General features: G+C 47.0%; 1 protein-coding gene across 1 annotated transcript in view; it reads right to left on the bottom strand.

The window, feature by feature from the left end:
- Positions 1 to 26608, bottom strand: part of GRIK3 (glutamate ionotropic receptor kainate type subunit 3) — a 708422-nt gene that overhangs the window by 229680 nt on the left and 452134 nt on the right. Inside the window, exon 9 of the mRNA XM_089688809.1 lies at positions 1729 to 1842. Within this exon, the coding sequence (XP_089544935.1) occupies positions 1729 to 1842 (114 nt within the window). The remainder of the gene's footprint in view (positions 1 to 1728; positions 1843 to 26608) is intronic.

Here is a 26608-nt window from a genome sequence, read left to right as displayed (position 1 = left end):
CTGAATTGTCACCACAGCATTCACCAATGTAAATGAAAATTCCCTTTCAAAGCGAAAATTTACTTTGCACGGTGAACATGTTCTACTCTTTTTGTAAATTAACCCCATCAAGTAATATATTGTATTAGTATGTTATATTAGCATATACAGTATATTAGTATATTCCTTCTAGCTTGGTTTGGCTGTTTCTGCTTAGTTCATGGTAGTAGGTTGAAACCTTTTTCTCAGTATGTGGTACATAGATAATGTTTAGCTTGTGTGAATGGTGGGGATAAGGGCAAGTTGCAGAGTACCTAAATGATTATTTCAATTACATATCAAATCTAATATTGGAAGATCCATTGGATTCAGATCAGTATATTTATATGGTCTTAGCATCCAAACCACCATTTATTATAAACTAAGATTGTGAAGTGCTCTTTTTAATACTCAATCTAATCAATATTATCATCTTAAAATAGTAGATAGTACCTGAGGTTGTGCTGAAACTGCTTTAGTTACAAGAGAGTCAAAAGAGTGCCAACATTGTTTTTAAAGATGACACACAGCTAGCGTATATGTTAAAAACAAAATAAAATAAATGGTGGTTCTTGACATAAGAAAATTAGATTTGGTACATGCAGATAATAATAGGATGAAAGAAAGAAAGCAATGGGGTTTGTTTACTAAAACTGTAAAGTGCAAAATCTGGTGCAGCGCTGCATAGAAACCAATCAGCTTCCACATTTTATTTCCAAAGCTTAATAGAACAAGCTGAAATTAGAAGCTGATTGGCTACCATGAAAAGCTGCACCAGATGCTGAGTGCTCCAATTTTAGTAAATCCACCCTAACATGTATCTTGGTTGATTCAAATAAAGTACAAATACACCGCACTACTGAGTCTACTGACTGAGAAAGTCAGTAGACAAAACTAGTCAGGGTCGGACCACATGGCAACTGGAAGTGACTATAGACCCCTATCAAATGTATCGCTGTTAGCAAGTGAAGGGAATAGGTGGGGAGTCCTGCAAACGGCACACTGATGGCTCTTTATACACTTCTGCGATAAATTGAAAGGGCTATCTTTAACATTATATTTATTGGTGCCATTTTAATATTTTTTTTAAATAAACCTTGGTTTAAATGGAATTACACTATGTGCCTTCCTTTCCTTTTTGCCTGGGGCTTTTTGGGAAGCCCACCAAAGGGAAAGTGGATGCGAGAAGTGAAGATCTGTGGGATACTGCACTTCATATCTAAAGTGTTATTGTTCATCATTTTAGTTAAATAATTGGAATTGGTGAGTGCAAGGGAGAGAGGGGAAATAGTTGCACTAATCATGTGGCGATTTGAAGTGGATCGCATGATTTTCTTCACATGGATGGACTATTTTAATTGACTAACTATTAATACACTAATGTGATGAACAATTGAGCACGTATGTATCACATTTATGTTAAAAGAAGCATTTTGTTGCTTATTCAAGTATTGATGACTGATGTAGATATTATTTTACTAATAATAATACTTTATTGATTTTTTTAATACTTTGGTTTACACAGCACTACATACCTAGACTGTGGATTATTTTAGATGTGTGAAAGTTAACTTGGTTAATTACATGTTAAAGGGTGGTAGTTTTTGTGTTTTTTGTATTTTGCTACATTCCACCATAACAATCAAAAACTGTTAAATATATTATATATATATATATTATTTTTTTTTTCACTAGCAGTGATTATCTTACCAGTACGGAAGTGACAATAAGTGTGCGATTGGTCAATGATTCACTGACATTTGGTCCTCTTCCTTTAGCAACTTCTGTAATGTTGAGGCCATCAGAGGGGTTCCATGTTCCCACCTATAAAGGATTAAAAAAAAATTATAGTGTACAAGAAAAAAGCTAAAAATGTATTCAGTGTCCTACCAAAGCAGCAATCCAACCTAGGAGAAGACTCATAGCTTGGCAGGGAAAAATGGCAGTACTCCACACTTTTCCTGCTTAGATTAATAGCTATGCCTTATAACACAGCTGATCCATAGGGGTTTATTTACTAAAGCTGGAGAGTCCAAAATCAGACTCCCTTCTGCATAGAAACCAATCAGCTTCTAACCTCAGCTTGTTCAATGAAGCTTTGGCAATGAAACCTGGAAGCTGATTGGTTTCTATGCAGAAGTGAGTCTGATTTTGGACTCTCCAGCTTTAGTAAATAAACCCCATAGTGTCATACTGCAGTAAACAAAATAAATATATGCGGTTTTAATATACTGGCATTAATCTCTGTGTATGTGCAATGGCACAAAGCTTTTCAGATGTTTGCCTCTATGTGTTTAAATGGGAAATATTCATAACAAAATGAAAATTTGCTGTGAGCTTGGAAAAAAGTATATAATTTATATAGAAATCCACATATCTAAAATAAATCAAAAACAATTTTATTGACTGGAAAAATGAATCAAATAAACAGGAATTAGTTTAGAAACTATTTTTTTATTGTTCCTATAAACTTTATTTATGTCTAATGAATTGCTTCTTGTAAGTAATGGAAGTTGTCCCTTGACAACTGACTTAATTATGAATTGTTATGTTTAGAGATGAGCGAATCGAAGTATCCGAAGTGGAATTCGAGTCGAATATCGGAAAAATTTCGATTCGTGCCGAATCCGAAAAATAGCCTAATTCGGACGCGCGAATCGAAATTTTTCAGAAAATGGCGGCTGACATGTGCGGCGACGGAGCGGGGATGTCTGGGAAGGCGCGCAGACAAGGCGCGCTGACCCATAATGCATTCCTCAACTACATGTGATCGCATCAGCCAATCAGCAGCCAGCCAGCCAGCACTGTGTAATGGTCGAGCTATAAATAGCGGCCATTTTGGAATTCTTCATTTGCCTGCAGTTATTGAACAGAGGCAGACCGCTCTGTACTAGGGACAGGGACAGAGTTAGGGCCACAGAAACGATAATTGGGGACAGAGAAAAGTTACTTAGGGACAGAGAACCATTACTCAGGGACACAGACTTGTTAATGAGGGCCACAGAATCGTTATTTAGGGACAAAGAAACGCTAGTTAGGGCCACAGAATTCATAATCAGGGACAGACAGAATTGTTACTCAGTGCCAGAGAATTGTTACTTAGGGCCACAGAAACGTTATTAGGGCCACAGAATTTTTACTCAGGGACAGACAGAATTGTTACTGAGTGCCAGAGAATTGTTACTCAGGGACAGACAGAATTGTTACTGAGTGCCAGAGAATTGTTACTTAGGGCCACAGAAACTTTAATTAGGGCCACAGAATTTTTACTCAGGGACAGACAGAATTGTTACTGAGTGCCAGAGAATTGTTACTCAGGGACAGACAGAATTGTTACTGAGTGCCAGAGAATTGTTACTTAGGGCCACAGAAACTTTACTTAGGGCCACAGAATTTTTACTCAGGGACAGACAGAATTGTTACTGAGTGCCAGAGAATTGTTACTCAGGGACAGACAGAATTGTTACTGAGTGCCAGAGAATTGTTACTCAGGGCCCCAGAAACTTTACTTAGGGCCACAGAATTTTTACTCAGGGACAGACAGAATTGTTACTGAGTGCCAGAGAATTGTTACTCAGGGACAGACAGAATTGTTACTGAGTGCCAGAGAATTGTTACTTAGGGCCACAGAAACTTTACTTAGGGCCACAGAATTGTTACTCGCACAGACACAGAATTGTTACTCGCACAGACACAGAATTGTTACTGAAGGCCACAGAACTGTTACTTAGGGCCACAGAATTGTTACTCGCACAGACACAGAATTGTTACTCGCACAGACACAGAACTGTTACTGAGGGCCACAGAACTGTTACTTAGGGCCACAGAATTGTTACTCGCACAGACACAGAATTGTTACTCAGGGCCACAGAACTGTTACTTAGGGACAAAGAAACGCTAGTTAGGGCCACAGAATTCATACTCAGGGACAGACAGAATTGTTACGGAGTGCCAGAGAATTGTTACTCTGGGCCACAGAAACTTTACTTAGGGCCACAGAATTTTTACTCAGGGACAGACAGAATTGTTACTGAGTGCCAGAGAATTGTTACTCAGGGACAGACAGAATTGTTACGGAGTGCCAGAGAATTGTTACTCAGGGCCACAGAAACTTTACTTAGGGCCACAGAATTTTTACTCAGGGACAGACAGAATTGTTACTGAGTGCCAGAGAATTGTTACTCAGGGACAGACAGAATTGTTACTGAGTGCCAGAGAATTGTTACTTAGGGCCACAGAAACTTTACTTAGGGCCACAGAATTGTTACTCGCACAGACACAGAATTGTTACTCGCACAGACACAGAACTGTTACTGAGGGCCACAGAAACTTTACTTAGGGCCACAGAATTGTTACTCGCACAGACACAGAATTGTTACTCGCACAGACACAGAACTGTTACTGAGGGCCACAGAACTGTTACTTAGGGCCACAGAATTGTTACTCGCACAGACACAGAATTGTTACTCAGGGCCACAGAACTGTTACTTAGGGACAAAGAAACGCTAGTTAGGGCCACAGAATTCATACTCAGGGACAGACAGAATTGTTACGGAGTGCCAGAGAATTGTTACTCAGGGCCACAGAAACTTTACTTAGGGCCACAGAATTTTTACTCAGGGACAGACAGAATTGTTACTGAGTGCCAGAGAATTGTTACTCAGGGACAGACAGAATTGTTACGGAGTGCCAGAGAATTGTTACTCAGGGACAGACAGAATTGTTACTGAGTGCCAGAGAATTGTTACTTAGGGCCACAGAAACTTTAATTAGGGCCACAGAATTTTTACTCAGGGACAGACAGAATTGTTACTGAGTGCCAGAGAAATGTTACTCAGGGACAGACAGAATTGTTACGGAGTGCCAGAGAATTGTTACTCAGGGCCACAGAAACTTTACTTAGGGCCACAGAATTTTTACTCAGGGACAGACAGAATTGTTACTGAGTGCCAGAGAATTGTTACTCAGGGACAGACAGAATTGTTACTGAGTGCCAGATAATTGTTACTCAGGGCCCCAGAAACTTTACTTAGGGCCACAGAATTTTTACTCAGGGACAGACAGAATTGTTACTGAGTGCCAGAGAATTGTTACTCGGACAGACAGAATTGTTACTGAGTGCCAGAGAATTGTTACTTAGGGCCACAGAAACTTTACTTAGGGCCACAGAATTGTTACTCGCACAGACACAGAATTGTTACTCGCACAGACACAGAATTGTTACTGAAGGCCACAAAACTGTTACTTAGGGCCACAGAATTGTTACTCGCACAGACACAGAATTGTTACTCGCACAGACACAGAACTGTTACTGAGGGCCACAGAACTGTTACTTAGGGCCACAGAATTGTTACTCGCACAGACACAGAATTGTTACTAAGGGCCACAGAACTGTTACTTAGGGACAAAGAAACGCTAGTTAGGGCCACAGAATTCATACTCAGGGACAGACAGAATTGTTACGGAGTGCCAGAGAATTGTTACTCAGGGCCACAGAAACTTTACTTAGGGCCACAAAATTTTTACTCAGGGACAGACAGAATTGTTACTGAGTGCCAGAGAATTGTTACTCAGGGACAGACAGAATTGTTACGGAGTGCCAGAGAATTGTTACTTAGGGCCACAGAAACTTTACTTAGGGCCACAGAATTTTTACTCAGGGACAGACAGAATTGTTACTGAGTGCCAGAGAATTGTTACTCAGGGACAGACAGAATTGTTACTGAGTGCCAGAGAATTGTTACTTAGGGCCACAGAAACTTTACTTAGGGCCACAGAATTGTTACTCGCACAGACACAGAATTGTTACTCGCACAGACACAGAACTGTTACTGAGGGCCACAGAAACTTTACTTAGGGCCACAGAATTGTTACTCGCACAGACACAGAATTGTTACTCGCACAGACACAGAACTGTTACTGAGGGCCACAGAACTGTTACTTAGGGCCACAGAATTGTTACTCGCACAGACACAGAATTGTTACTCAGGGCCACAGAACTGTTACTTAGGGACAAAGAAACGCTAGTTAGGGCCACAGAATTCATACTCAGGGACAGACAGAATTGTTACGGAGTGCCAGAGAATTGTTACTCAGGGCCACAGAAACTTTACTTAGGGCCACAGAATTTTTACTCAGGGACAGACAGAATTGTTACTGAGTGCCAGAGAATTGTTACTCAGGGACAGACAGAATTGTTACGGAGTGCCAGAGAATTGTTACTCAGGGACAGACAGAATTGTTACTGAGTGCCAGAGAATTGTTACTTAGGGCCACAGAAACTTTAATTAGGGCCACAGAATTTTTACTCAGGGACAGACAGAATTGTTACTGAGTGCCAGAGAATTGTTACTCAGGGACAGACAGAATTGTTACGGAGTGCCAGAGAATTGTTACTCAGGGCCACAGAAACTTTACTTAGGGCCACAGAATTTTTACTCAGGGACAGACAGAATTGTTACTGAGTGCCAGAGAATTGTTACTCAGGGACAGACAGAATTGTTACGGAGTGCCAGAGAATTGTTACTCACGGCCACAGAAACTTTACTTAGGGCCACAGAATTTTTACTCAGGGACAGACAGAATTGTTACTGAGTGCCAGAGAATTGTTACTCAGGGACAGACAGAATTGTTACTGAGTGCCAGATAATTGTTACTTAGGGCCACAGAAACGTTATTAGGGCCACAGAATTGTTACTCAGGGACAGACAGAATTGTTACTGAGTGCCAGAGAATTGTTACTTAGGGCCACAGAAACTTTAGTTAGGGCCACAGAATTGTTACTCAGGGACAGACACAGAATTGTTACTGAGGGCCACAGAACTGTTACTTAGGGCCACAGAATTGTTACTCGCACAGACACAGAATTGTTACTGAGGACCACAGAACTGTTACTTAGGGCCACAGAATTGTTACTCGCACAGACACAGAATTATTACACAGGGACACAGAACTGTTACTGAGGGCCACAGAATCGTTACTTAGGGCCACAGAATTGTTACTCGCACAGACACAGAATTGTTACTCGCACAGACACAGAATTGTTACTCGCACAGACACAGAATTGTTACTGAGGGCCACAGAACTGTTACTTGGGGCCACAGAAACGTTAATCAGGGACACAGAATTGTTACTGAGGGCCACAGAACTGTTACTTAGGGCCACAGAATTGTTACTCGCACAGACACAGAATTGTTACACAGGGACACAGAACTGTTACTGAGGGCCACAGAACCGTTACTTAGGGCCACAGAATTGTTACTTGCACAGACAGAATTGTTACTCGCACAGACACAGAATTGTTACTCGCACAGACACAGAAATGTTACTCAGGGACACAGAACTGTTACTGAGGGCCACAGAACTGTTACTTAGGGCCACAGAATTGTTACTCGCACAGACACAGAATTCTTACTCGCACAGACACAGAATTGTTACTCAGGGAAACAGAACTGTTACTGAGGGCCACAGAACTGTTACTTAGGGCCACAGAATTGTTTCTCGCACAGACACAGAATTGTTACTCGCACAGACACAGAATTGTTACTGAGGGCCACAGAACTGTTACTTGGGGCCACAGAAACGTTAATCAGGGACACAGAATTGTTACTGAGGGCCACAGAACTGTTACTTAGAGCCACAGAATTGTTACTCGCACAGACACAGAATTGTTACTCAGGGACACAGAATTGTTACTCAGGGACACATAATCGTTTAATTAAAGAGTATGTCAGACAACATGCAGAGGAGTGGCAGAGGAGGCAATGTTTTAGGAGCGAGCAGACGTGGCAGCAGAGGAAGGGGTCGAGGCAGCACTATTCGCAGCCAGAGGCCAGTGCTCCCGGTGTCATCCAGCGGTCGTGTCTCCACCGACAACCTTGCCGTCATCGATTGGTTGGCTCGGTCGTCTTCCTCTTCCCAGGTCACCTCTGACACCTACAGCCAACGGTCGGTGGGTACGTCAGACACAACCGTTAGTTGGCATGGCCCGGGACCAAGCCCACTGAAATCACGTGTCCTCTACCTGCCCCTGTCCTTTGGTGTTCCCTCACCAAGCGAAGTATCGCATGCTGTGGGCTCAGCCCCACTGTACAGTGAGGAAGAGCTAACAGAGGGCGGTCAGGAACGGGGGGAGACATCCGCCTTTTCAGCAGCTAGGCGAAGAAGTAGTGGCGAGGAGAGTGGCCCAGTAGCCGGTCTAGAGACAGGTCTGTCTCCTAACCCAGACGCAGCCGAGGGGGCTAGTAGTGAGGCGGAGACCCTACTTGATGATGAGGAGGTTGATCGCACTTGGCAGCCTCGTCGTCATCAGGCAATTTCTTCCGCATCATCAGGAGAAGAGGGTGGCAGCTTGGCAGTGAGCGAAACAGTCGGTGGGTTGCCCAGGAGACAGCAGCAGGGTCGCAGCAGTGTCAGTGGAAGCAGTGTCAGTGGAGCCAAACGGCCACGGAGTAGAGCACCAGCTCCACTGCAGCCTACCACCACGGCCAGTAGTGGTGCCGGTGTGCACGGAGGAAGCAGCAGTCAGCCAGTGAGGAGTATCGGGGGCAAAGTTTCCTACTCGGCGGTGTGGCAATTTTTCGTCAAGCCGCCCGAGGAAGTAAACGTAGCCGTATGTCGACTATGTGGCCAGAAAGTCAAGCGTGGCCAGGGGGCCCATGTTGGGACTACAGCGTTGCGGCAGCATATGCAGCGTCGCCATTTGGTGGCCTGGGAAAACCGTGATAAAGATACGGCGGTTCTGCCCGCCCCAGCCCCCGCTCCATCACCCGCTCCGTTACTTGCTCCGTCACCCGACGTCAATCGCCCTCCATCAGCCAGTCAAGGCTCCAACACCTCTGCTGAGGGGAGTTGTCGCTCGTTGGCATCTTCCGCTCGTTCAGATGCTCCTTCTCCTGCTACTCCTCTTCACGGATTCCGTCAGCAGTCTTTCTTGGAATCCGTTTCCAAGAGACAACAGTTTGTGAGCACGCACCCGACGGTGCAAAAGCTGAACGTCCTCCTGTCCAAGTTGCTGGTGCTGCAGTCCCTCCCTTTCCAAGTGGTGGACTCAGCACCTTTCAGAGAAATGATGGCTTGTGCCGCGCCGCGGTGGAGAGTGCCAAGCCGTCATTTCTTCGCCAAAAAGGCAGTGCCAGCCCTGCATTCACATGTAGAAGACATGGTGGGCCAGTCTTTGAGCATGTCGGTCTCTGCCAAAGTGCACGGCAGCGCCGACGTGTGGAGCTGTAACTATGGTCAGGGACAGTACATGTCATTTACGGCCCACTGGGTGAACGTGGTGCCGTCACAGCCGCACCAGCAACTTGGACAGGTCACGCCGCTTTTGCCTCCACGTTTGCACGTCCTTGGTCCGGCAAAGATGTCCGCCTCTACCACCTCTTCTTCCGCCGTGTCCTCAGCCGCCACCCCCGTGCCAAGTCCCATTACCCGACCGGCATATCACATGTGCAGGGCGCAACGGTGTCACGCTGTTCTGCACCTGGTATGCCTTGGCGAACGTAGTCACACAGGGGAGGAACTTCTGAGTGTAATGAACAGAGAAATCGACAGATGGCTGTCTCCGCGCAAACTGAAAATCGGAACCATGTTGACCGACAACGGAAAGAACATGGTGTCTGCTCTGCGTCAAGGAAGGTTGTGCCATGCGCCATGCATGGCTCATGTGTTCAATCTGGTTGTCAAGCGGTTCCTAAAATCCACCATCCCACTGCAAGACATCCTTAAAATGTCACGTAAACTTTGCATGCATTTCAGCCATTCCTACACCGCAAAGCACACCCTCCTTGAGCTGCAGCGGCAGAACGGAATTCCACAGCATCGCCTGATCTGCGACGTTGCAACAAGGTGGAATTCAACCCTACACATGTTAGACCGCCTTTACGAACAGCGAAAGGCCATCACCGATTTCCTGATGTTACAAGCGGATAAAGGTACTCCCCTGTGTAACTTCGATGTCAGCCATTGGCAGCTCATGCGTGACACCTGCCGCTTGCTTAGGCCCTTTGAGGAGGCCACGCTATTCGTGAGTCGGCAGGACTATGGGATGAACGACGTCATTCCTCTGTTGCACGTCCTTGAACAAATGCTGTTAACAATGGCTGGTCAGGGTGCGGTAGACGTGGCGCACAGATCTCAACGCCACATGACCCCTGTGGGGGCAGGACAGGAAGAAGAGGAGGAGGTAGAGGAGGACATTTGTGCTCAGGAATTATTGAGTGAAATGGGTGGTTTTTCCACTCAGCGGACAGGAGTGGAGGAGCAGGAGCATCTGGTAGATGAGGAGGAGGAGGAGACAGAGGACCCAGACGCACCGTGGCAGTATGCTGTGGAGATGGAGGCAGGGAGTCCCTCGCATTCCTTGGCACAAATGGCCCATAGCATGCTCGGTTGCTTGCGTAGCGACAGCCGAATAATAACCATCAGACAGAGGGATGACTTTTGGCTGTCCACCTTGTTGGACCCTCGCTACCGTTCCAAAATGGTGGCCTTTTTCACACCTGCTGAGAGGGAGGCCAAAATAACGTACTATAAAAACCACCTATGTAGTCAGTTGGTCTCTGCCTTTGTGCGCCAATGTCCATCCTCAGACACTGTGGGCCCTGTGCGCTCGCGTTCCGCTGCCATGGCAGCAGGGGAGGGGTGGGGTGGTAGGAGCAGTGGCAGCTCCACCAGCAGCGGCTGCCTCAGTCTGCAGTCGATGATGAGTAGCTTTCTTCACCAGCGCAGTGAGGAAACTACTAACCAGCCGCAGCAGCAGCAGCAGCAGCAGCATCAGGTGGACCTGGAGCAGGACCTCAAACAACAGGCTTGGGCCTACTTGGACAGCACCCTGCCAACCGAGGTAGACAATCCCCTTGACTACGTGGCATCGGAGCGCGTGTTTAGTGCGGCAGGAGGTATTGTAACTCCGCGGAGGACACGACTGTCCACCCAAAGTGTGGAGAGACTCACGTTTGTGAAAATGAATCAGGCGTGGATTAGTCTGGATTTCAAACCACCAGTTCCTGACACAACTGACTAAATCCGCCATGAATCATGCCTCAAACATGTGCCACTTTGAGGTCTCCTCACACACTGCTGGTGTGTAGAATTTTTTGACATAGGGTGCTGGCAGATTACGGGCCTCCCATAGCTGCTGCCAGGCCCCTAATCTGCCATAGGCCCCTATATACCGCCTCCTCATGCTGCTGCCAGGTCCAGAGTCTCTCATGGGTCCCTGTACGGCCTCCCATTGCTGCTGTCTCCATCGCCACACTCTGCCATGTGCCACTTTCAGGTCTCCTCACACACTGCTGGTGTGTAGAATTTTTTGACATAGGGTGTTGGCAGATTACGGGCCTCCCATTGCTGCTGCCAGGCCCCTAATCTGCCATGGGCCCCTATATACCGCCTCCTCATGCTGCTGCCAGGTCCAGAGTCTCTCATGGGTCCCTGTACGGCCTCCCATTGCTGCTGTCTCCATCGCCACACTCTGCCATGTGCCACTTTCAGGTCTCCTCACACACTGCTGGTGTGTAGAATTTTTTGACATAGGGTGCTGGCAGATTACGGGCCTCCCATAGCTGCTGCCAGGCCCCTAATCTGCCATAGGCCCCTATATACCGCCTCCTCATGCTGCTGCCAGGTCCAGAGTCTCTCATGGGTCCCTGTACGGCCTCCCATTGCTGCTGTCTCCATCGCCACACTCTGCCATGTGCCACTTTCAGGTCTCCTCACACTGCTGGTGTGTAGAATTTTTTGACATAGGGTGCTGGCAGATTACGGGCCTCCCATAGCTGCTGCCAGGCCCCTAATCTGCCATAGGCCCCTATATACCGCCTCCTCATGCTGCTGCCAAGTCCAGAGTGTGTCATGGGTCCCTGTACGGCCTCCCATTGCTGCTGTCTCCATAGCCACACTCTGCCATGTGCCACTTTCAGGTCTCCTCACACACTGCTGGTGTGTAGAATTTTTTGACATAGGGTGCTGGCAGATTATGGGCCTCCCATAGCTGCTGCCAGGCCCCTAATCTGCCATAGGCCCCTATATACCGCCTCCTCATGCTGCTGCCAGGTCCAGAGTCTCTCATGGGTCCCTGTACGGCCTCCCATTGCTGCTGTCTCCATCGCCACACTCTGCCATGTGCCACTTTCAGGTCTCCTCACACTGCTGGTGTGTAGAATTTTTTGACATAGGGTGCTGGCAGATTACGGGCCTCCCATTGCTGCTGCCAGGCCCCTAATCTGCCATGGGCCCCTATACCGCCTCCTCATGCTGCTGCCAAGTCCAGAGTGTGTCATGGGTCCCTGTACGGCCTCCCATTGCTGCTGTCTCCATAGCCACACTCTGCCATGTGCCACTTTCAGGTCTCCTCACACACTGCTGGTGTGTAGAATTTTTTGACATAGGGTGCTGGCAGATTACGGGCCTCCCATAGCTGCTGCCAGGCCCCTAATCTGCCATAGGCCCCTATATACCGCCTCCTCATGCTGCTGCCAGGTCCAGAGTCTCTCATGGGTCCCTGTACGGCCTCCCATTGCTGCTGTCTCCATCGCCACACTCTGCCATGTGCCACTTTCAGGTCTCCTCACACTGCTGGTGTGTAGAATTTTTTGACATAGGGTGCTGGCAGATTACGGGCCTCCCATAGCTGCTGCCAGGCCCCTAATCTGCCATAGGCCCCTATATACCGCCTCCTCATGCTGCTGCCAAGTCCAGAGTGTGTCATGGGTCCCTGTACGGCCTCCCATTGCTGCTGTCTCCATCGCCACACTCTGCCATGTGCCACTTTCAGGTCTCCTCACACACTGCTGGTGTGTAGAATTTTTTGACATAGGGTGCTGGCAGATTATGGGCCTCCCATAGCTGCTGCCAGGCCCCTAATCTGCCATAGGCCCCTATATACCGCCTCCTCATGCTGCTGCCAGGTCCAGAGTCTCTCATGGGTCCCTGTACGGCCTCCCATTGCTGCTGTCTCCATCGCCACACTCTGCCATGTGCCACTTTCAGGTCTCCTCACACTGCTGGTGTGTAGAATTTTTTGACATAGGGTGCTGGCAGATTACGGGCCTCCCATTGCTGCTGCCAGGCCCCTAATCTGCCATGGGCCCCTATACCGCCTCCTCATGCTGCTGCCAAGTCCAGAGTGTGTCATGGGTCCCTGTACGGCCTCCCATTGCTGCTGTCTCCATAGCCACACTCTGCCATGTGCCACTTTCAGGTCTCCTCACACACTGCTGGTGTGTAGAATTTTTTGACATAGGGTGCTGGCAGATTACGGGCCTCCCATAGCTGCTGCCAGGCCCCTAATCTGCCATAGGCCCCTATATACCGCCTCCTCATGCTGCTGCCAGGTCCAGAGTCTGTCATGGGTCCCTGTACGGCCTCCCATTGCTGCTGTCTCCATCGCCACACTCTGCCATGTGCCACTTTCAGGTCTCCTCACACACTGCTGGTGTGTAGAATTTTTTGACATAGGGTGCTGGCAGATTACGGGCCTCCCATAGCTGCTGCCAGGCCCCTAATCTGCCATAGGCCCCTATATACCGCCTCCTCATGCTGCTGCCAGGTCCAGAGTCTCTCATGGGTCCCTGTACGGCCTCCCATTGCTGCTGTCTCCATCGCCACACTCTGCCATGTGCCACTTTCAGGTCTCCTCACACACTGCTGGTGTGTTGAATTTTTTGACATAGGGTGCTGGCAGATTACGGGCCTCCCATTGCTGCTGCCAGGCCCCTAATCTGCCATAGGCCCCTATATACCGCCTCCTCATGCTGCTGCCAAGTCCAGAGTCTGTCATGGGTCCCTGTACGGCCTCCCATTGCTGCTGTCTCCATCGCCACACTCTGCCATGTGCCACTTTCAGGTCTCCTCACACACTGCTGGTGTGTTGAATTTTTTGACATAGGGTGCTGGCAGATTACGGGCCTCCCATAGCTGCTGCCAGGCCCCTAATCTGCCATGGGCCCCTATATACCGCCTCCTCATGCTGCTGCCAGGTCCACAGTGTCTCATGCCATGTGCCACTTTCAGGTCTCCTCACACTGCTGGTGTGTTGAATTTTTTGACATAGGGTGCTGGCAGATTATGGGCCTCCTATAGCTGCTGCCAGGCCCCTAATCTGCCATAGGCCCCTATATACCGCCTCCTCATGCTGCTGCCAGGTCCAGAGTCTCTCATGGGTCCCTGTACGGCCTCCCATTGCTGCTGTCTCCATCGCCACACTCTGCCATGTGCCACTTTCAGGTCTCCTCACACTGCTGGTGTGTAGAATTTTTTGACATAGGGTGCTGGCAGATTACGGGCCTCCTATAGCTGCTGCCAGGCCCCTAATCTGCCATAGGCCCCTATATACCGCCTCCTCATGCTGCTGCCAGGTCCAGAGTCTCTCATGGGTCCCTGTACGGCCTCCCATTGCTGCTGTCTCCATCGCCACACTCTGCCATGTGCCACTTTCAGGTCTCCTCACACTGCTGGTGTGTAGAATTTTTTGACATAGGGTGCTGGCAGATTACGGGCCTCCCATAGCTGCTGCCAGGCCCCTAATCTGCCATAGGCCCCTATATACCGCCTCCTCATGCTGCTGCCAGGTCCAGAGTCTCTCATGGGTCCCTGTACGGCCTCCCATTGCTGCTGTCTCCATCGCCACACTCTGCCATGTGCCACTTTCAGGTCTCCTCACACTGCTGGTGTGTAGAATTTTTTGACATAGGGTGCTGGCAGATTACGGGCCTCCCATAGCTGCTGCCAGGCCCCTAATCTGCATAGGCCCCTATATACCGCCTCCTCATGCTGCTGCCAGGTCCAGAGTCTCTCATGGGTCCCTGTACGGCCTCCCATTGCTGCTGTCTCCATCGCCACACTCTGCCATGTGCCACTTTCAGGTCTCCTCACACTGCTGGTGTGTAGAATTTTTTGACATAGGGTGCTGGCAGATTACGGGCCTCCTATAGCTGCTGCCAGGCCCCTAATCTGCCATAGGCCCCTATATACCGCCTCCTCATGCTGCTGCCAGGTCCAGAGTCTCTCATGGGTCCCTGTACGGCCTCCCATTGCTGCTGTCTCCATCGCCACACTCTGCCATGTGCCACTTTCAGGTCTCCTCACACTGCTGGTGTGTAGAATTTTTTGACATAGGGTGCTGGCAGATTACGGGCCTCCTATAGCTGCTGCCAGGCCCCTAATCTGCCATAGGCCCCTATATACCGCCTCCTCATGCTGCTGCCAGGTTCAGAGTCTCTCATGGGTCCCTGTACGGCCTCCCATTGCTGCTGTCTCCATCGCCACACTCTGCCATGTGCCACTTTCAGGTCTCCTCACACTGCTGGTGTGTAGAATTTTTTGACATAGGGTGCTGGCAGATTACGGGCCTCCCATTGCTGCTGCCAGGCCCCTAATCTGCCATGGGCCCCTATACCGCCTCCTCATGCTGCTGCCAAGTCCAGAGTGTGTCATGGGTCCCTGTACGGCCTCCCATTGCTGCTGTCTCCATAGCCACACTCTGCCATGTGCCACTTTCAGGTCTCCTCACACTGCTGGTGTGTTGAATTTTTTGACATAGGGTGCTGGCAGATTACGGGCCTCCCATTGCTGCTGCCAGGCACGTAATCTGCCATGGGCCCCCGTACCGACTCCTCATGCTGTGACGTTGCAACAAGGTGGAATTCAACCCTACATATGTTAGACCGCCTTTACGAACAGCGAAAGGCCATCACCGATTTCCTGATGTTAAAAGCGGATAAAGGTACTCCCTGTGTAACTTAGATGTCAGCCATTGGCAGCTCATGCGTGACACCTGCGCTTGCTCAGGCCCTTTGAGGAGGCCACGCTATTCGTGAGTCGCCAGGACTATGGGATGAACGACGTCATTCCTCTGTTGCACGTCCTGGAACAAATGCTGTTAACAATGGCTGGTCAGGGTGCGGTAGACGTGGCGCACAGATCTCAACGCCACATGACCCCTGTGGGGGCAGGACAGGAAGAAGAGGAGGAGGTAGAGGAGGACATTGGTGCTCAGGAATTATTGAGTGAAATGGGTGGTTTTTCCACTCAGCGGACAGGAGTGGAGGAGCAGGAGCATCTGGTAGAGGAGGAGGAGGAGGAGACAGAGGACCCAGACGCACCGTGGCAGTATGCTGTGGAGATGGAGGCAGGGAGTCCCTCGCATTCCTTGGCACAAATGGCCCATAGCATGCTCGGTTGCTTGCATAGCGACAGCCGAATAATAACCATCAGACAGAGGGATGACTTTTGGCTGTCCACCTTGTTGGACCCTCGCTACCGTTCAAAAATGGTGGCCTTTTTCACACCTGCTGAGAGGGAGGCCAAAATAACGTACTATAAAAACCACCTATGTAGTCAGTTGGTCTCTGCCTTTCTGCGCCAACGTCCATCCTCAGACACTGTGGGCCCTGTGCGCTCGCGTTCCGCTGCCATGGCAGCAGGGGAGGGGTGGGGTGGTAGGAGCAGTGGTAGCTCCACCAGCAGCGGCTGCCTCAGTCTGCAGTCGATGATGAGTAGCTTTCTTCACCAGCGCAGTGAGGAAACTACTAACCAGCCGCAGCAGCAGCAGCATCAGGTGGACCTGGAGCAGGACCTCAAACAACAGGCTTAGGCCTACTTGGACAGCACCCTGCCAACCGAGGTAGACAATCCCCTTGACTACTGGGCAACGAAACTTGACCTTTGGCCCCAACTAGCTGAATTTGCCCTTGAAAGGCTGTCATGCCCGGCCAGTAGCGTGGCATCGGAGCGCGTGTTTAGTGCGGCAGGAGGTATTGCAACTCCGCGGAGGACACGACTGTCCACCCAAAGTGTGGAGAGACTGACGTTTGTGAAAATGAATCAGGCGTGGATTAGTCTGGATTTCAAACCACCAGTTCCTGACACAACTGACTAAATCCGCCATGAATCATGCCCCAAACATGTGCCACTTTCAGGTCTCCTCACACTGCTGGTGTATTCCATTTTTTGTCATAGGGTGCTGGCAGATTACGGGCCTCCCATAGCTGCTGCCAGGCCCCTAATCTGCCATGGGCCCCTTTACCGCCTCCTCATGCTGCTGCCAGGTCCAGAGTCTGTCATGGGTCCCTGTACGGCCTCCCATTGCTGCTGTCTCCATCGCCACACTCTGCCATGTGCCACTTTCAGGTCTCCTCACACTGCTGGTGGGTTCCATTTTTTGTCATAGGGTGCTGGCAGATTACGGGCCTCCCATAGCTGCTGCCAGGCCCCTAATCTGCCATGGGCCCCCGTACCGACTCCTCATGCTGCTGCCAGGCCCGTAATCTGTCATGGGCCCCTGTTGTCGCTTGTTGGCATATTCCGCTCGTTCAGATGCTCCTTCTCCTGCTACTCCTCTTCACGGATTCCGTCAGCAGTCTTCTTGGAATCCGTTTCCAAGAGACAACAGTTTGCGAGCACGCACCAGACGGTGCAGAAACTGAACGTCCTCCTGTCCAAGTTGCTGCTGCCAGGCTCGTAATCTGTCATGCGCCCCTGTACCGCCTCCTCATGCTGCTGCCAGGTCCAGAGTGTGTCATGGGCCCCCGTACCGACTCCAAATGCTGCTGCCAGGCCCGTAATCTGTCATGGGCCCCTGTACCGCCTCCCCATGCTGCTGCCAGGTCCAGATTGTGTCATGGGTCCCTGTACGGCCTCCCATTGCTGCTGCCAGGCCTGTAATCTGCCATGGGCCCCCGTACCGACTCCTCATGCTGCTGCCAGGCCCGTAATCTGCCATGGGCCCCTGTACCGCCTCCTCATGCTGCTGCCAGGTCCAGAGTGTGTCATGGGTCCCTGTACGGCCTCCCATTGCTGCTGTCTCTATCGCCACACTCTGCCATGTGCCACTTTCAGGTCTCCTCACACTGCTGGTGGTTTCCATTTTTGTCATAGGGTGCTGTATGGCCTCCCATTGCTGCTGCCTCCACCGCCACACTGTGGCTCCACACTCTGGTTTTGGCCCCGTGACTGGCCAAATGAGTGAAGTGTGCGGTGAATCTAAGATCGACGGCACTCATCTGCATGTCATACTGCCTGACAGTATTATTTCTCTTCCCCAGCAGACTCCAAGGGCATTTAAATTAAACGTACAGTGTTCAGCACTAATATTAAGTCTCTCTGAAGCCTAGAAACACCCTTTTTTAAGTTAAATTCACAGCGAATATATTCGACTCGAATCGAAATTTTTCCACGAATTCGCCGAATCAGTCGAATCGAATTTTTGAATACTTTGCTCATCTCTAGTTATGTTACTTATCTTTTTGCAGCTGGTTGTTTCAAATACCTAGGAACAGAATGGAAGACAACAACTCTTACAATTATGTAAAGTCCACCATACAGGACTTGAGTTTCTCTTATTTAGCCCGTGGAAAATTAATGCAAAAATCAATTGATTCCCCATCAATACTAACAACATAAGTGGGTGAATCTCCATTGCTGGCTACTGTGTTCAGGCAGCTGCAACAAACATGGCTGCCAGAATACAATGGCGCTGCCAAAAAAGGTCTGCATTTGATAGGATGCAGTAAATGTTTGGCCAATAATTTTTCACCTGGCTTAGTTGATCTGTGTGGTGCTTGCAGGGCCACCTATGACTCTAATTTCAATCACTTCTACAGGAATTAGTTGAAATTTTAGTTGTCCACAGGGTCCTTTAGTGCATGCTTTTGCAAAATAAAAAAGTACAAATTGTATTAATTTTTTACAAATTTTATATTTTTAAAATGCACAGAAAAATACCAGTTCATCTGCAAGAAATTCAGTGTGATCCTAACTTCCTATTTGAATTGACAACACTGCTTCAAATAAATCTCCTGCAGTATTGCTAGTCTATATTACTATTGGACTACAGACCCCCCGCTCCATCCTTCAGGGGGATGTGTTTTGTTGTCCTGCAGGGGAGGCCTAAAGCAGAACCAATAACACTGCTTAGCATTTCAGTGCAGAAGATGCTCAGTTTAATCACCTCAAACAGCAAGCAAATGAGCTCATAGAATCACTGGTAGGATCAACAGGTAAGTTTCTGTACCTGCAGCATTTTACAGAGACAAACATCGGGAAATGTGTATGTATTCCAGAGATGAACTGAAGTGTGCTTTAGATTACCATGTGAAAAAAAAGGAAAGAAGCCTGAAATAATACAGTATATGCAATCACCACATCTTAGGACTTGCTAGCTGACATACCAGGGTGTTTTTTTCTCAGACAGTAGAATCAGGTACTCCCCCAATTTCAAGCCACTCCTTATCTTCGACCCCTACCCATCTCCGAGCAGTGTGCCTTCAATTGACCCTCTAATCACCTACCAAGTATCATTTTGTGGTGCTAAGTAAATTGTATAGAATAACAGTAAAATATCAAAACTGTAATATAATTTGAGCTGTGCTTCCTAAAAATAACAATTAGGGGTGACCTCATTACTCAGCTATTATCTGCCTGCTAAATGCTGCTACGGCTTCTAGGATCAGAATAAATTTGTTGTTTTGAGTGTGTCTGATCAAAACATAAACATTAGAAAGTTTATAGATTTTCACTGCAGATATTTAGTTTGCTTTTTTTGTCAAAATTAACGATTACTATGCTCACTAGTTTGCAGTTAAAATGGTTCTAAACCTCTGAAACATGAACAAAGCATATACTTCTATAGTATGTATATGCCTTGATCCAAAACACCTAGTGTGCTATCTGTCCCCTCTATCATTCCTCTGCTATCTGTATATAGTTACATAGTTAGTCTCGCTGAAAAAAAAACAAAAGTCCATTCAGTTCAACCATAAAAAAAAAGTTATAATCCTACACCCACAGTTGATCCAGAGGAAGGCAAAAACACCAGCAAAGCACAATTCAATTTGCTCCTGAAGGGGAAAAAAATGCCTTTCTGATCCCTCGAGATCATTGAATATTCCCTGGATCATTAACTTCCCTGGATGGTTATATTCTGTGTATCCAAGAAAGAATCCAGGTCTTTTTTTAAAGCAATCCAATGAGCTGGCCAGAACCAGCTCTTGAGGGAGTCTATTCCATATTTTCACAGCTCTTACTGTGAAGAAACCCTTCTGTGTTTGGAGATTAAAATTATTTTCCTGCATATATAAAGAGTGCTCCCTTGTCCTCTGTGATGACCTCAAGGTGAATAACTCTACACTGAGTTCACTATATGAACCACTGATGTATTTATACATGTTGATCATATCCCCCTTAATCTCCTCTTCTCAAGAGAGAATAGATTCAGTTCCTCTAATCTTTCCTCATAGCTGAGCTCCTCCATGCCTCTTATCAGTTTGGTTGCCCTTCTCTGTACTTTCTCCAGTTCCCCAATGTTCTTTTTGTGAATTGGTGCCCAAAATTGATCTGCATATTCAAGATGAGGTCTTACTAATGATTTGTACAGGGGTAAAATGATATCTCTCTCTCTGGAGTCTATACCTCTTTTAATTCAAGAGAGGATTTTGCTCGCTTTAGAAACCGCAGCTTGGCATTGCATTTCATTATTAAGCTTGTGATCTACCAGAACCCCCAGATCCTTCTCCACCATTGATTCCCCCAGTTGTACCCCCCCTAGTATGTATGATGCATGCATATTCTTAGCCTCCAAGTGCATCACCTTACATTTATCAACATTAAACCTCATTTGCCAAATAGTTGGCCAATTAAACAGTGCATTGAGGCCGGCTTGTAAGTTGGAGACAAGCTGTAGGAACGTTATTCCACTGCACAGCTTGGGGTCATCTGCAAAGACTGAAATGGGATTTTTAATCCCATCTCATCTGCATGAGTCTATGCTGACAACAAACAATCCTGAGAGATGGTCTCAACCCCTCTAACACAGCAGGTGAATTACAGCCTCAGCTGTGCATGCTTCCCTATGAGATTCTGTAGAGGGGATGTGTCCTTTCACTCCACTCAGGTCTCGGATTACACTTAGCTCTTTTGTCTGTGATATGCAGTGTGTGACTTCAGATCCCTACTTCTGGAAGCTCAGCAATGCTGTGTATAATGTATGATTTAGGAGGCTGCAGATCAACAGATACAACCTATGTAGAAGGATTTGTTTGATTTGTAAAAATTGGTAGTATAATTTGGTCCAGAGTAGGAAGCTTAGTTTCTGTTATCAACTCAAGAACAATCCTTTCCCAGGTCCTTCAGGACAATGTTCTGTGTCTAGGCAGCTTTAGACTTTTCTGTCTTTACAGCTTGGACCGAAATAAAGAAGAACTCAACATCTAAGCCAGCCTTTCTCAATCTTTTTATCCCAGAGAAACCCTTGAAATAATTTGCAGGTCTGAAGGAGCCCTTGTCAAAATTAAAGGACAAATTCACCGTTTTGTAAAAATAATAAATGCACATTTTTTTGCAGGTAAAAAAAATGTGCATTTATTATTTTTGTCTGCAGGATCTTGTAAAGCATTGCACCAATGATCAGCAGATCACTGGTGCCATGCAGGTCTCCTGCAAATCTGTCAGTATACTTGCTTGCTGGTACGGGATGCACCAGCAAGCAGATATACTGACAGTAAGAATGAATAAACTGCCACGGCACTCCACAGCACCATGGACGTTCATTGAGAACTACAAGCTGACAGCTGCTGAGGCTGCCAGGACTTGTAGTCTCTCATTCTCAGAGGAATGCGAATGAGTAACGCGGCCGGGCATTTTTAAAAAAAACAGCTAGCAGGGAGGAGAAGATCCCCTCTATCTGTCAAAGCGAGGAGTGGGGGTGTGTGGGAGCCGATCCGAGCGTAACATGTTACACCCTGAATATGCAAGTAAAATGTTACGAAAGATGAACTTATCCTTTAATTCCTTGAGGGATCAGTGAAATGCCTTTGACAGCTAAAAAGATATGCCAAGTGGCATTGGATCAAGAATTATGCAGGCACCTTCAGATGGTAGGCTAGTCAACCATAGATCAAGGAATCACTAGCAACCTCTAGAGCAGTGGTTCTCAACCTTCCTAATGCCGTGACCCTTTAATACAGTTCCTCATGTTGTGGTGACCCCCAACCATAAAATTATTTACCCAGTAATTATAATTCATGAATGTCGTTTTACCTCCAATACTGCTGCTTTCAACACAGTAGCTGCTTTTAACAGAGTAGCAGCTTTCAACACAGCAGCTGCTTTCTACACAATAGCTGCTCTTTACACATCAGAAATATGTGTTTTCTGATGGTCTTAGGGGACCCCTGTGAAAGGGTCGTTCGACCCCCAAAGGGGTCGCGACCCACAGGTTGAGAACCACTGCTCTAGAGGAACCTTAGGGTTCCATGGAACCTTGGTTGAGAATAGCTGATCTAAGCTCTTGCATCTAAACTGACCACGTACTCAGCACGATTTAAAATGAAATAGCTGCATTTACGGGGAAAAGAGGAAAATGTTAGCTGAATATGCTAAAATATAAATTTTTTATGTAATCCCTTCCCTACAGGGCACTTACTGTATACCCCCTTCCTGCCCAGGCCAATTTCCAGCTTTCAGCGCTGTTGCACTTTGAATGACAATTGTATGGTCATGCAACACTGTACCTATATGAAATTTTTATCATTTTTTTGTGACAGATAGAGCTTTATTTTGGTGGTATTTAATCACCTCAGGTTTTTTTTTTCTTAAACAAACCAAAAACCACTGAAAATTTTGAAAAAAAAAGTTTTTTCTTTATTTTTTGTTATAAAATTTTGTAAATAAGTGATTTTTCTCCTTCACTGATGTGCGATAATCAGGCTGCACTGATGGGCACTGATAGGCTGCACTGATGGACACTGATAGTTGGCACTGATGAGGAGGCACTGGTAGGTGGCACTGATGGGCATTGACAGGCATCACTGATGGGCACTAAAAGGCAGCACTGACACATGGAACTGATATATGGCACTGATAGGCAGCACTGATAGGCGGCACTGACTGGCACTGTTAGGCAGCACTGGCTGGCACTGTTAGGCGGCACTGACTGGCACTGTTAGGCGGCACTGACTGGCACTGATAGGCGGCATTGATACACACTGATTGGCAGCACTGACTGGCACTGATAGGTGGCACTGATTGGCAGGACTGATAGGTGGCACTGATTGGCATTGATAGGTGGCACTGACTGGCACTGATGGGTGACACTGAAATACAGCTCAGATGGGCACTGATATGTGGCATTGATGTGCACTGATAGGCACTGATATGTGGCACTGATGTGGCACTGGCACGAGGCACTGATGAGCACTGACATAAGGCACTGATGGACACTGACAGGTGGCACTGCTGGGGCTACACTGATCATCAGGGCACACTGATCATCAGTGTCCTGATGATCAGTGTACATGTCCCCTCCGCGGAAAGCTGATTACTGGCATTTCGCTGTTTACATGTGATCAGCTGTGATTGGACACAGCTGATCACATGACCGAGCTGACATCTTCGGCTCTTTCCATGATCGGTTATCTGCTGTGTCCGAGGGACACAGCGCACCGCCGATCGCCGCGCTGAGAGCTCCCTGAGCTGCGCATGCGCAGTGAGAATGGGAGGACGTCTTATGATGTCCTCCCAGAACGAGAGAGCCACCTTGCGCCCATCATATTACTATATGGCGGGCGGGAGGTGGTTAAGGCCTTATTTACACATGGCTGAGCTGATTTTTTCAGGCCTCAAACCACTCATCCATAAAGTTGTAGTAAAGTCTGCCTTATGATTTGTAGCTACAGGCAGGGCTGGTGCTAGACTATTTTGTACCCTAGGCAAGACCAGCTACTTGCACCCCCCCCCCCCAAAAAAAAATGAAACTTCAAAAAATTTAAAAACCTGTCTTTTCAATCATGGATGCTCAGCATCACATGTCGGCTTTACCTATACAGCCTAAGAACGCCCACTCCTCCAGACTGACATCCACCCATCAATTTGAGATTTGCATAACTCCTTCCAAAAGCCAGCCCACTGCTTACATCAGGGCTGAAGGCTCAGCATATTGTGTAAGATTTAATCCAAAGTCCCAGCACTGCCAGGCAAAAGTACTAACCGCATGGCGACCATTACCTGTCATTTCTATAAATAAATATATATATATATATATATATATGCAATATAACATTCTATAAATCATTATACAAATATATATTCATATTAATTACAATATATTTAAATAATAATATATATATTCGTAATATATGGCAGATTAAATATGTTTCCCAGAAAAGCTTAATGGGGATTGCTGGGACTTGTAGTTCTCCATCCTCCATGGCACACGTGTCCCTCCAGTCTCTGACTCCCCCCCCCCCAGCTCGCTGACATTTTCAAAAAAGTTACTTTGTATCAGCTGCTGTCAGTAAATGGGTGGGGTAGGTCTCAGGGAGCTCTGTAAATGGGCGGGGCAGGGTCCGGACTGTGCTGTGTGTGGAAGGTGCACTGCAGGCGGTACATTACAGAAGTGAGGTGCTATCAAATATTACGGTGAGGATACGTGTCAGCGTGGAGCTCAGGTCGGAGGCTTGGCAGTGTTTGCGGTGAATGTGTTTCGTGAACAGCTGGCACTGAATGAGGCTCAAAGTGACCAGAATAGAAGAGCCAAGCTCACGCAGTCAGTACATGCCTGAGGTTCACTGGAACTCTGCACTAGGGAAACCATTGGCCATGGCTGTGCCCTAGGCGGCTGCCTAGTTTGCCTAGTTGTAGCTCCGGCTCTGGCTACAAGTAAGCCTTACCTGTATTTACAGTAAATATATACTAAACATGTACTGTTTAGGAGATATTTACATTTGTAGTGGCCAGTGATGTCACCAGCGCATGTGCACTGCATTTTGAATGGATGGCATGCCTAGAAGAAAGGTCATCTCTACTCAGGCATTCAAACACCTGGAGTTCATAAAACTGGAATGAAGACCAGGTGAAGATAGAAGTGCTGATAGTGGTAACAGCATGGACTGGAAGGAAGACTGTGGTGGTGTATACTTTATGTGGTGTATACTAACACATTATAAGTTACACCACTTGGAGGTCCAATTTTTTTTTTTTTAAACTTTACTACCTCTTTAGGGAGAGGATAGGGGTGTACAGAAAAATGCATCTCTACTGTCATGTTCGGTGTGAGGTACTTCAAATTAATGGGGCCGTGTCCCAGCTACATGCAATGCACACAGGAGTGGAGTTGAGTGGTGATGGGTGTGGGTTTTGGGGGCAACATATTGCCTCCTCACCGCCTGTCAAATGACCTCTAAATTGTACCACTGTGGATCACACTTCAGATGGCGACACAAGTGCAAACAAGAACGTTAAAAACCTTTTTCTTTGTTTTTTCTATCCACTGTTCACAAGACACAATGCATGCTTATGTGTGTGCACATCCTTTTGGTTTTTACGCATCTGCTTGCTTTATTTGATTAAGTATTCATCTTCTGGAATCCCAGTCTTCCTAAATTCTGGAATTGACACAAGGGTTAAACTAAAGTCTGCATAGAAGAGGATCCCCACTTCTGTGGGATTACCTATTGACTGAAGGATATAGATACTGATCTTTACCACAGATACCAGAAATGCTCATGTTGACTCCAAATGTAGATTAAAAGGATAGAATTGTTGAAAAAAACAGCAGACCTAAGCACCAGAGTAATAATAACCAACCAGGACAGGGAAGACAGTATAATCTGACAGGGAGAAATGATGTCTACAGAGACAATAAACGTAGGTCATATTACTTTTTCTTTAACATGCTGTCAGTGCCAATTTCCCCTAAATTCCAGGGATATGTTGTATTGTACAGAATCTCAGAGCTTGTTATTTTTGTCAATACAAAAAATTAGAAATGGCTGCATGGCAAAACATACATTTACTGCCGTTTTCAGTATATACACTCGCCTGCTTTGTGTGTCCCTAGAAACCAGAAATGCAGTCAGCTATAAAGATTATTATAACAAGAAAACCCCCAGGGCTTTATTTAATAACAATGTTTTGTAGTGACCTACAGCAACCAATCATAGATCAGCTTTTATTAGTGTGCCTATACTAAGCTGCTAAAATGAAATTAGTTGCTCATCTTTGTTATTTGCTTTCTGTTATTAAATAAACTTCTCTGACTTTCATTTATGTTTTGATGAAAAACAGATCGAAATAGGCCTATGGAAGTCTCTAGAAAGATTACCTGGCCAAACATTATATAAAGAATGATAATTTGCTAGAAAGAGTTTCTACTTAAAATGAGTTGAACCATTGCTCGGGGGATGACTCTGTTAGTGAAAGTAGAAGGAGGTTTAGCAAGTCAGAACTGAGAGATTTGATTGGTCCATCCTCAAACCATGATTTATGATGCTATATAAGAGAAAGGAACCAGTGACAGCTCCCCTAATAAGATGAGGAACTCAGGGACATCTTCTACAGAAAGGTTAGCCATGCATGCAAAACCTAGAGAAAGACAATTCTCTTTCTTTTTGTCCCTACAGATACTACACATTTCATTAAAAGCTGGCAACATCAAGAAAAATCAATTGCAAATGACTTCTCGCCTTAAGGCCCGAGGTGAGCATAGTAGCCTGTGGACAGGGAGCACCATGGGATATCAGACTTTTCGATGTAAAAGACTGCTCTGTCACAAGCATTCAATAAATCAGCACTCCAAACACTAAGACGCGCATCT

This window comes from Staurois parvus, unplaced genomic scaffold (assembly GCF_062004578.1).
Source record: "Staurois parvus isolate SC_StPar_1 unplaced genomic scaffold, SC_StPar_1.0 ptg000454l, whole genome shotgun sequence".
Lineage (NCBI taxonomy): Eukaryota > Metazoa > Chordata > Amphibia > Anura > Ranidae > Staurois > Staurois parvus.
The sequence above is the reverse complement of the archived record's forward strand: the minus strand, read 5'-3'. Positions and strand labels throughout refer to the sequence as shown.